Genomic DNA, 12,661 nt, shown 5'->3' on the forward strand with positions numbered 1-12,661 from the left:
TTATCTTGTTTTTGGTAAAATATAGTCAATACTATTTTTCTAGACTTAGCAAAATGTGTAATGTTGTTGCAATTATGAAAGTCTGTGAGGTTCGACCTTCGGGATGGACCGAGTGAACCAGTGATTAAATCTTAAATAAAAACAGTCCTGCAGGAGGACCAATTCGAGAGACAGTTGAATGTTTCCTGATGAGACATCTCAATCTGGGTTCTCCCTGCAGAATATTATAACCTTATTCGTGGTCTGAGTGCGTCTTATTTTTGTTAAGGTTCATAAGTATTTTAAACCTGACACTCCGCCCACAGGAATACGTCAGTTTCTGGCTAAGCTCAACAGCACTGCTAAGCTGCTGTTGAATCACATGACACTAAACAAAACACAATCAGAACTCATTACGTATTTCTGAAGGAGGTATTTCATAGAACAAGGAAGACATCAGGAAGACATTTTAAGGACAGTGAAAACAGCGCTATAGAGATAAGTAAATTGTGTAAAAAATACCACTTTTTTACACGTGAAACATGAACACATGTTATATTGCGCACTGTAAACACAATCAATATAACACAGAAAGAACGGGACCTTTAAATGAATTTATGTTAGCATAACGTTATTTTGTACTCTTAGAACCTTTCTGTTAGAACCTGTTTATTTTAGCAAATTTGTTCTAACTATCATGACACTGTACCTCCAGCAACCCCAAAGAAAAATTACTGAGAAATATACAGAACTCGTTCTATCCATGTTGAATACTATTGGTCGTTCAGTGCCGATGTCGATTTTGAAGCCCTTATGGACCATCAAAGGTTTCAAATCAACTTTCAGCTTCGGCCACTGGAGGGCAGTCAGAAAAAATGGAGACATTCAAAGTCATTCTGTGGAGCTTAAACAGTTTCTGTAAAGGTACACACAAAATATTTTCTGGCTTTGTGTGGTTGGACATGAACATGCTGTATGGCTATCACAGAGGCCATGCTAAACTCTGCTGTACACAGACAGACAGACAGACAGACAGACAGACAGACAGACAGACAGACAGACAGACAGACAGACAGACAGACAGACAGACAGACAGACAGACAGACAGACAGACAGACAGACAGATCACAGCATTTGTTTTTCCTCAAGTCACATTTGATCTTGTGGTTCTGTGAGATCTCGTGTCACTGTGAAATCATTACAGTCATCAGGTGTGTTTTCTTGTCAAATCATCTAGTGTGTTGTTAAAATTGCTGTCCTTAAGTGTGAAGTCTTGACTTAAAATTGTATAAAAATTGAAAATTGCCCAGTCTGACTTGATAAAAAGTTTGCGAAATGTTGAATTTCGGAAGTGGTTTAAGGCTTGTTGTGGGTTTCCTGTTTTGACATGTGCATTGCCTTTATACTTTGCCATTTGACCGACTACAGTATATAAAAAAGAAGCCTCCAGAAGTATTTTTATTTAATGGACCAGTTTCTTTTCAAACAGTAGAAAAACATGTAACAGTTTAAGCATACATTTTATTAATTAAACATGCTTATCTGCCTGTTGGAATCAAACACAGTGATGGTAAATTGTACAAATAAGTCATACACAAAAGTTGTCAAGTAAACAACCTTCCTGTGTGTCTAAAAGGTTAGCAATGTCATAATTTGTAAAACAATAAGAAGCACAAAAGAGCCAAACCAGATGTTGATAAGGACACTGGTGATTGGTTGATGCAACTTTCACTTTTCAAATGTCAAACTTTATTTTCCATTGGCGCGAACCAATCAGATGAGAGCTGATATCTGCATCTCCACAGTCAGTTATTCAAACTCACTTGCTGAGATGAAGACATCAAGAGTTACTGTTAGCGCACTTATATGTAAGACTAATCACACTTCTTCGTTTTAATTCTATTTATGTGTGTTTTTTAATCATTTAAGCTGCTACTGTTAAAACTGTAATTTTGGATTAGTTTTTTAAATTTAATAGTGATTAGTTGTGTATGGTAGGTAAATCTTTTAAGCAATATTATGTTTTTATTAATTTTATAGGTCTTGTAGATATTTTATTGTTCAGTCAGATCTATGGGGCAGAAATCGAGATGAAGGTCAGACCAGGAGACAACATCACTTTCTACTGCGACCGTCCTTTAACTGGTGGTTTGGGCATTGTGTGGATAAAAAACAGTTCTTATGAATTTCAGCCATCTCTCATAATAGATTATCGGAAATCAAATAAAGAGTCCTTTAGTCGTTTCAGTTTTCCTAAAAACTCCAACATTAATTCTTTTGATCTACACATTACTAACATTACAATCTTTGATCTGGGACTGTACTACTGTGCTGAATATGACAAAAAGTTAGATAAAGATGAAGAAGGCCTGATATACTCATCTGATGTGTATTATTATGGAAACCGAACAACTCGTCTTTCTCTCGCTGGTAAGAAAGCAATTTTGACAATTACTTGTAATTTTACTTCTTTAATTAAACTACCTTTTTCAGACAAAAAATATGGAAACAGAACAAAAATGTTGTATATTACCATTCAATGTTATGTTTGTTTTTCTGAATCAGTAACTTCATGTTCTGGAGACTCCAGCAGCACCGTCTCTCCTCCTCCTCCTGTATCAGACTGTTTCCTCTGCTGGATGCTGCTGGTCAGTGTTTGTGTTGTGTGTTTTCTCCTCTGCTTCATCTGTGTCTACTGCTTCTGTCAGAGGAAAACTACAGGTACTTATATAATTATTATTTTATTGTCTCCATTTTTTTATACAGTACACTTTATTTCAGTAGTCCACTTTAGAGATTTTACTAACTTTAAGTACTTTGCAACTTCTTTGCAACTGCTGGTAATAACAGTATTAATACATCTACTAACACCTTTGTCTACGAACACCCCACAGACATTCTACTGACTGTATTTGCATGTACATGTCAACTTATTATACTAACCATAACACCTTACCTACCCCTACCCCTAACAGTGTATTCATTCTTTAATGAGAGTAAGGTGACGTACGTACAAACTAAAAAGAGTAACTTATAGTTAATATAATGTCTAAGCTGGACTTTTGAAATAAAGTATAACCCGGTAGGTGGATTATTTGTCAATGATCAGAATGTATACCAGGAGAGACTGCACACAGAATTTATCATGCACATTTCAAATGCTACATAGGTTGTATAAAGCCATAAAATAATAACAGTAAACTATAAACTGTTGCAGGATTGCATCATATAAACATCTTTACAACATTTTACGCAAAACTTTTGCTGAAAGTTTCTGTATGAAAATTGCATTGATTTTCTCACTGTACCATGTTTTTGTGGTTGTTTTAGGTCTTGAGAGTGCAAAGATGTTCACAGTAAATGTTATGAAGGTATTTCAATCATAACCATTAACCTTAAAACTTTATCTTGTGAAAAATGTCAGGTATGGTTAAACAAATGTTATTTATCAGTAAAACATCTGTTATTCCCTTCAGATGGATCAGACAGAGAAACATCAATGTGAGATGAGTACGACTGGAAAGTTCTGTCATCATTCTGAAGTCACTTACAGACTCCTGCCACATCACTATGAAAAGATGTGAATCTCTCTGATCAGTTTATGTAAACTCAGCTTTCGCAAGCAGAAACTGCATACTGCAGTCGATTTGTACTCAGCTATCTCAGATCTTACTTACACATTTCAGGTACAAATACATAAACTACCAAACAAGGAATATACAGTAGTGAACAACTGATTTACATATTTTGTGAATTACATGTCATTGAAAAAAAAAGTTAAAAAAAAATACAAAAAAAAAAAAAAATATATAAAAGTCTTTTATTTACTGTTTTTCATAAATTCATTGTCTTTTGTGTATTTGAGTCTTTAGGTAATCTAAAGCTATTCTCAGGTTACAAATTCTATTTTTACAATATTTTTTGAAAAGATGAAGACAAAGCTGTTTGAATAAACTTTCTGAAGACCAGGATGATGTGAGTTTTATGTGTGTTAATAACATCAAGTTGTATAGCACATAAATTTGTCATTCTTCATTTAATGGAGATTGACGGTTTAAGCAATACAACAATTGGGTTGAAGTGAAGCATAAACCGCACTGAGCAAACTGCTTTTCTTGCATTTGCATTCTAACCAACACACAAACCACATATAAGCTAATGGAAAGATTTGTGTCTGATGACCAGCAATAAGAATTAAAGCGTTAGTTCAGACCAGATAATGTCATGCAGCAGTGAATGTAGAGCATTTATCTTGATTTAACTTCATCTCATTATTAAAATATTGCATGACATTAAATGTGTGAGTGACTAGTGAGACACCTAAAATGTGTACTTCAGGGGTATAACAGATGGTCTTCACTAGTTACTAACAAGTATTTATGACCGGGTGCATAATATAATCAAGTTAAATAACTAATTTAAATGTTTTCACAATTGACCTGACACTGACCTGACATTTTTCATGTCTAAAACAAACAATGTTAACATTTCAGGACATAAACCTACCTGTAATATTAGACAAGTTTGTAGTTTTGAGAGACAATTTGGACATCTTAAACAGGAAACCACAACCTAGTGTTTGATCTTGTGCACAAATAGGTGTTGTTAGCTGATGTCTGCTTAATGCACACAAATGCAATGGAAGATTTTGTGGTTATAAGCAATAGGTTTACACCCAAAGTCAAAACAACACATTTCACATACAGTACACATTCTTGTATACTTTAGGACAGAAGTAAACATCAGAGTGCAATTTTTTACCTATGCAATGAATACTATGATATAAAAAGACAAAAGCTTTGATTAAGAAATATATATTATTATTTTTAAGTAAGAAATGTTTTGGCCTTTTAATCTTTTGCAACTTTACACAGCGTCTGACAAATGTGTCTCAGACAATAACAAGATAAGCAACACTTAATGCCTCTTAATGTAATATATAAACAGTCCAGTAGGCTAATTTGTAAATATCTAAAGATTTCTACATACTGTAGCATGCCCTTTTAACCAACACAATTGTAAGCAGCTGTGTATTCAGGTACATTGTTGTAAGGGCTGGAAAGAAATGGGCACACATTCATAATTTACTCTCTAATTTGACCACAAATGTCTATAAACATGAGAGTTAAGCACTTTTGTACAGCCACATTCTACTTACCTATAGATCCATATACTGAAACTCTGAACTGCCCTCTAGTGGACTGAGATGAAACTACACCAAAATGATGGCCTGCTCACCATATCACAACACAATTTATTCAAATGAAGGCATGTTCAGTCTCAGAAGTGTTAGGTTTACAGTATATGCTTATGTATAAGTGTATGTTAGGAGTATATTAATAAAATCGTACTACGAGGTGACTAATTTGTAGTCATTCAAAAACATTTGTATGATTTGTTTTTACCTTTGTGACATTGGGGTTAATAATGAACTTAAAGTGAGAAATCATCACCCTCAGAGTCAGTTTTGTTGTATGTTAGTAGTAAGATGTCATCAAATGCATAATGTGTAGTTCAAATGCATAATTTTATAATAAATTTGACTTTTTTTAAGTAGCATTCATGTTTCTGAATTGTGGTGTTAAAAATAGCCGATGCATCAATGAGCCAGTATACTTGCGAGCAGAGTGTGGTGGGCCACTTTGGGTGAGAAAGTAAAGGGCTAATTTCAGTCCCAGTCTGCCCCTGGTCAGGGGTAAAACCCCCAAAATGTCTGCTATATTTTTCACCTTCAACATTATCGTCATTGTCTGTCTCTTGTCTACGTTTAAGGAAAATGTTTTTTTTTTTTTTGTGATTCTGTGACTGTCAAGTTGTTTGTGTTTGGAGTTGCTTGCTCTGCCATCATTATTTATATCATACCTGCCATTTACCATCACCACTGTGATTCTGTGTTAAAAGTTTTCATAAACACCTTGTTGGTTTTACTTACCATAACACGATAGACAGACAGACAGACAGATGAATACTGTGAAAAGTGAAACATGACATTAAAGAGGAGTATTAAAAAAGAATATTCACTTGAACAACTATGGCAACAGTACGAGTGCTTTTATAATGGGTTGTGCAAGAATTATCACAACAATTGGTTTTCCCTTAAGTCATGTTTGATCTTGTGTTTCTGTGAGATCTCATGATCTACAGTCATCCGGTATGTTATGCAGTCTAGACTTAAAATTGTAAAAGAATTGAACATTTTCCAGTCTGTTCTAGGCCATAGAGATATGAGATGTGAATTTGATGACTTGATAAAAAGTGATTGTGAAATGTTGGATTTCGTAAGTGGTCTAAATGAAAGGCTTGTGGGTTTCCTGTTTTGACATGTGCATTGACTTTCTACTTTGCCATTTGACCGACTATATAAAAAAATCTCTAGAAGTATTTTGATTTAATGGACCAGATTCTTTTTAAACAGCAGAAAGCTCGTAAAAGTCTAAGACTTGTGAAATGCAAAGCATACATTTTATTAAGTGAACCTGCTTATTGGCATGTTGGACTCAAACACAAAGATGGTAAATGGTACAAATAAGTGTACCCATCCGTCATGTGTGTGTAAAGGTTTAATACTTAGCCATGTCATAATTTGTGAAGCAATAAGAAGCACAAAAGAGCCGAAACGGAGTGAAACTGCTGATAAGAACACTGGGGATTGGTTGATGCAACTCTCACTTTTCAAATGTCAAATTTTTCCATTGGCGTGAACCAATCAGATGAGAGCTGATATCTGCATCACCACAGTCAGTTATTCACACTCACTCGCTGAGATGAAGACATCAAGATATACTGTTAGCGCACTTATATGTAAGACAAATTACACATTTTTATTTCTATTTATTTGTTTATTTTTAATCATTTAAGCAGCTACTGTTTAAACTGAAATTTTATTATGATTAGTTGTCTATAGTAGGTAAATCTTTTAAGCAATATTGTTGTATTTTATTTTCTTATTGGTCTTTAGATGTTTTATTGTTCAGTCAGACAGTAATTTATGGAGCAGAAATCGAGATGAAGGTCAGACCAGGAGACAACATCACTCTTCACTGTGACCGTCCTTTAACTCGTGGTTCAAGAATTATGTGGATGAAAAACAGTTCTTATGAATTTCAACCCTCTCTCATAATAGATTATCGGAAATTAAATAAAGAGTCCTTTAGTCGTTTCAGTTTTCCTAAAAACTCCAACATTAATTCTTTTGATCTACATATTAATAACATTACAGTCTTTGATCTGGGACTGTACTACTGTGCTGAATATGACAAAAAGATAAATGAAGATGAAGAAGGCATTATACACTCATCTGATGTGTATTATTATGGAAACCGAACAACTCGTCTTTCTCTCGCTGGTAAGAAAACCATTTTGAATATTACTTGTTATTTTACTCCTTTAATTCATAGAAACAAAAAACAATGGAAACAGAACAAAAAAGTTGTATATTAACCTTTAATGTTATGTTTGTTTTTCTGAGTCAGTAACTTCATGTTCTGGAGACCCCAGAAGCACCGTCTTTCCTCCTACTCCTGTATCAGACTGTTTCCTCTGCTGGATGCTGCTGGTCAGTGTTTGTGTTGTGTGTTTTCTCCTCTGCTTCATCTGTGTCTACTGCCTCTGTCAGAGGAAAACTACAGGTATCTCTTCATACTGTTTCTCGTTGCCATCATCTTTACTGTCCTTTGATATTGTACACTGTCAGAAAAAAAAGGTCCCAATCAGTCACTGGGACAGTACCCTTTAAAAGGTCCTTACAATTTCCGTACAGATACAGCGTGGAAACGTAGTATTTGACACATCAGCATTTTCTTCAGTAAGGGGATTTCTAAGTGGGCTATTGACACAAAATTTACACCATGAAGAGAACAAGGTGCAAAATGGCATGGCATCATCATCATCATCATCATCATTAACCATCAAAGTTCATGTCCAATTCTCAAGAATGCAAGTACCCATGAAAATACCCGGAGGTGTTTTTGATATCGAGAATGCATAGAGTGCAGACTTGCGTGCTGAAATCGCTTTACTCCCAGATCCCTGTCCGAAGAGTCCAAAGAATTATCAGGAGAGTTCTCCAACCACTCGGGCAGAACTTTAGGAAGACCTTGCATCAGCAGGTACTGTTGATTCAAAGAAAATATGAGCAATGCACTGGACCGCCTTGGCATCCATGGACGTTCACATCACAAGACTCCATTGCTGAACACCATACCAACAGTTAAGTTTGGGGGTGGAAGCATCATGGTTTGTGGCTGGTTTTCAGCAAGCGGTACTCGCAGACTTCATATTATTGAATGTGGGATGAATGGAGAAACGTACCTGAACATTCTGGATAAAAATCTGCTGCCATCTACCAGAAAGCTGAAAATGACAATTTCAGCAAACCATGATCCCAAACACAAGGCCAAGGAAACAATGAAGTGGTTTCAAAGAAAGAAAATCAAGTTGTTGAAGAAAATCTATGGAGAGAACTGAAGATCAAAGTTCATAAAAGTGGCCCAAATGGAACCTTCAAGATTTAATTGTGTCAAGATTCCACATTTGTGTGGAAGACTGGGCCAGAATCACTCCTGAGCAATGCAGATGACTGATCTCTCCATACAAGAGGCGTCTAGAAGCTGTAATCACTAAAGTATTAAAAAAAGTGTGTTTAATACTTATTCCCTGTGCTATTTCACTTAATTTATTATGACTTATATACTTAAACGTTCTGATTTCTTTGTAAGAATTCAATATTTGGCTTGATGGCTACATCTGGTGTAAATTTTGTGTCAATGGCCCACGTAAAAATCCTCTTACTGATTAAAATGCTGATGTGTGAAATACTTATTTTTCCCGCTGTAAGTATTCAATACCAATATGTACCTACGAGGTACTCAAATGAACCATTTAGGTGCAATGTTGTACTTTTTGATGGGGTCCCCCGAGTGACAGCTACAGTATAGGGGCCATTTTATTTGTTAATAAGCAATCAGCAGAGTCTGCATGGAAAATTCAATAGTAATGCAACTTTTCAAATACATTTAAAGTGGTGTTTTAATTTCAGATGGTGGAATTGTTAACAGAGAAAAGATAAAAAGTAGAAATACTTGTGAGGTATGAACAACACAAACACGCTCATGTTTAAGTACCACAGTGAAAATTACAGCATGTTTATTTTGCTGTGTTAGTGAAAGTTGTTAAACATGCTATTTATTTGTTGCACAATAACATATATATACAACTTCAGCAATATAACTTCTAGTCTAAATGCATTAATGCATAACCAAAAACACTTTTAATATACTACTAGTAAATACTTTTTCTATTTACTAAGAATTCAAATAATTTGTATTTCAGGGTAATGATGATGATGTGTGTTATGCTTCATTGGATGTGAAAGCCAGAAGACAGAAACAACAACAGAGTTCGGACTTCAGTATTTATGCTCCGGTAAAAACAGACACAGTACAGAACTTCTGATGAGGAATCTGATGAACTTTCTGATGGTTAGAAAAGACGAATGTGCCATTATATTTGAAATCTTGTGTCTGAAGCAGCTATTTCATGTCTAAAAATGTATGCAGATACAGTACAGACAAATCCAATATGCTCCAGTATATATTACAGTGTTGTCTCTCTGATGCTTGCACTGATTTTGTGTTGTGGGCCATGGGCTGACCCTCTTTCACTGTCTGCTGGTGAAAATCTGTATCTGTGATCTAGATAATATATGGGACAAAAGTAAAATGGCATTTTTACCTTTTTATTGTGTTGTTTAGTACGTGTAACTCGCCTTTGTTCAAGCAAATCATGATGATATGATTAACAGGATGTTTGACAGGATGTGCAGCACGGTTCAACGTAAAATATTTATAGTTACTGTAGGAACATTTATCAAATTTTTTTTTACAATAAGCACCTTTAAATTTATGAACATGTTAAGAGGTTGTAAGCATTCTGGGCCTGCTGAATAGGTCAAGCTTGCAAAATCTAAAGCTGCTTTTGTGGCAACATTGTTACTTTGTCGCCAGAAGTCCATCAAGGATGAATTAATTTAGTTTTTTTTTCTTTTTTGCATTGGTAAATGTAAGATCAACGACTTTAAATCATTTTAAGTAGGCCTATTTATCCTTTTTATTCTTTTCCTGTAAGGCCTGAGATCTTCAAATGTGTTAGGTGTCATAATTTCACAGGCTGTGTTTTTTGCTGTAGGGTCTTTCATTTTCAGTCATATAGACAATCTTAACCACAAATGTTTCCACTGAAGTTCAACTCATAGAGACAGAAATAGATGTGACATTGTGTGTGCTTGTTTACATGTATGTGGTCAGTTTGTGGTAGAGTTGGTTTGATGCATGCTGTGTCTGCAGTTTTCCTGTACACTCTCACATTTACTTGAAAATGAGACCAACTGTGTGTATCTGCCTGTCTTTATAGAGCTCAGGGGTGGACATTGCAGTTTAACCACAGTTAAGGTTAAACACAACAATGCAGTTAAGATTAAAACTCTGAACTTTAATTTACTAGACAAGGACTGTACAACTTACAAAAAATTAAATGCGTCTGCAAAAATACTTACTAACAAAGATGTTAGTGGGTAGTCAAGGACTAGTACAGGTTTAAAATATGAAGATCTCATTTCATTGGTCGAAATAGTCAAGGTGGACAGTTTTAGATTTGCTTTTGTAAAATCGTTACAATATACAAAGAAAAAAAGTTTAAAGTCCAATTAATGTTTTTCATTTGACTGTCACAGAGCAAATAAAATCATGATGATGAAACAAGATGTGTGAAAAAACTCAATTCATTCAATATCCCCATGTGCAGTGTAACAAGTACCAGACACCAAGCATCATGATGTGGTGATTTAGGGCCTTCTGCATTGAGACACAGATGAATCACTCAGGGTCGACCTATGACACGGGCAAAAAACTGTGTAGGCGGTTTACAGTGTGCACAGCGCCTCACAGAGTTTTTTTGTTGAAAGTGCACCCTCTCATGAACAGTGTTGTTTACCCCTCTACCCATACAGAATATTGCAAATGCCAATTAACATGCTTTTAGCATTAGAAAAAAAATATTTTGGCATTGATTGCAATATTTTTACAATAATATAAATTTTACATTAACTAAATGACAACATGTCATGTTAGGCTAAATTAAACATAGCCTGCATCATGATGTGATTAATACATCACCCATTAATTACAGCTACCACCAAATATATTAGTTTTGATGCTTACATTTGCCATTTGTAATCTAAATAAAAGATTCTGTTGATATTTATAAAAAGTCAAAATTACAAGTTAAGGACTGTTTGTCAGCTATTGATGTTTCTACTATTTTGAAATGCCTTATTTAAATCATTTACTGGCAACACTGACATTATAACCTGTATTTTACTGGTTTTAGGTTAAATAGAAGTAAAGTGTGTTGTTTTTACTGGTTCAGTGACTATACCTTTATGGTACCAATATGTACTTTTTTGCCTCTTTAGGTTCAAAGCTATACTTTTTTGAAAGTGATGATCTTATTTATTGGTGAATATGATCATCAATGCAATAAATCCGCTAAACCAATCACAGCGCACCACGCATTGTAAACATTAATACTTTAATATATTAAAACTTTGAATACACACAAAATCCTAGTTTTCTTTATCTACTTTTTACTTTGTGATCAGCAAACAAACAAAAACAAAATAGTAATTTAGATGGCATTGATAAACCTGTGGTGGTTTTCTGTGGCGGGGACGTGAGAGGCACTCGGGTGAAGAAAAATGCCGGCTGTTGCTTGTTTACACACGAAAGCATTAAGCTTCTGTCATGCTAACACACTGACCCCAGGGGATCTTATAAAAAACTTATTTTACTCGAAGTCAACAAAATCGAGCAGGACCAAAACATTTTAGAGCTGATCGCTGTCAAAAAAGTTTAGCGACGACATCCCAAGGATGACAGCAGCAATGACAGTGTTCTTAATATAACAAAGTAAGTGTTTTGATTAATGCCATTAATGTTTATTTTTTAAATCCGTGTATACCACTAGTCAACTAAATGAATATAATGGCAAAGATGATTTGATATTGATTCAATAAATTTATAGCATTTTGAAAAAAAAACATGTCATGAATTTATTGTATTTTGCAGAAAAAATAATTTTTTATAATAAATCTTTGAAAGTCAAATTATGGATTTGAATTTGTAATGCTGTTATAACCCAAAGATGCTATGTGAAAGTTTGTAACAGAAAATAGTGGTTTTCATCTTGTCACTTACTTGGTACTAACTCAAATTAGTCAAAATGGATTAAATGTTTTGGAACCAAACTCTTGATTTATTATGTCTATGTGCAAAATAATAACAGGGAAAAGCAACCGAGTTGCCGGCAATTATTTATATTATTTAGTTGTACCAGTATAACTTATACAATAGCATTTACACATTCACGATTTGTAGTCAAATGCGAAGCCTACTTTCCCGCCAGCAGACAGCCTGAACCACTTTGATCTACTAAGAGATCATTTTTCGTTCTAGTTGCATTTGTTGAATTGCCTTGTTTAACTTTTAGGAGAGTTTTGGCGACCCCTTTTGGAAACTCGCGTGTAGAGATCCATAAAAATTCAGCACAATGGACAGCGCTCAATGTAAAATTCAAGCAGGCATTTTGTACAGTCTGTGTCCGACAGATGCAAAAATATGTGGTTGTT

The 12,661-nt window shown here is 34.7% G+C and overlaps 2 protein-coding genes across 2 annotated transcripts in view; both read left to right on the plus strand.

The window, feature by feature from the left end:
- The first annotated feature begins 1,756 nt into the window (after nucleotides 1-1,756).
- LOC135736145 (uncharacterized) overlaps nucleotides 1,757-12,661 on the plus strand; it is a 57,374-nt gene continuing 46,469 nt past the window's right edge. The window contains exons 1-3 of the mRNA XM_065254933.1: nucleotides 1,757-1,847; nucleotides 6,938-7,324; nucleotides 7,452-7,607. Of these exons, the coding sequence (XP_065111005.1) occupies nucleotides 1,757-1,847; nucleotides 6,938-7,324; nucleotides 7,452-7,607 (634 nt within the window). The remainder of the gene's footprint in view (nucleotides 1,848-6,937; nucleotides 7,325-7,451; nucleotides 7,608-12,661) is intronic.
- On the plus strand, nucleotides 2,052-3,720 carry LOC135735508 (uncharacterized). The gene is made up of 4 exons (XM_065253933.2): nucleotides 2,052-2,409; nucleotides 2,545-2,700; nucleotides 3,310-3,350; nucleotides 3,456-3,720. Exons 1-4 carry the CDS (start codon nucleotides 2,070-2,072, stop codon nucleotides 3,561-3,563), a joined length of 645 nt encoding a protein of 214 aa, XP_065110005.1. The 5' UTR covers nucleotides 2,052-2,069; the 3' UTR covers nucleotides 3,564-3,720.

Source organism: Paramisgurnus dabryanus, chromosome 4 (genome assembly GCF_030506205.2).
Source record: "Paramisgurnus dabryanus chromosome 4, PD_genome_1.1, whole genome shotgun sequence".
Classification (NCBI taxonomy): Eukaryota; Metazoa; Chordata; class Actinopteri; order Cypriniformes; family Cobitidae; genus Paramisgurnus; species Paramisgurnus dabryanus.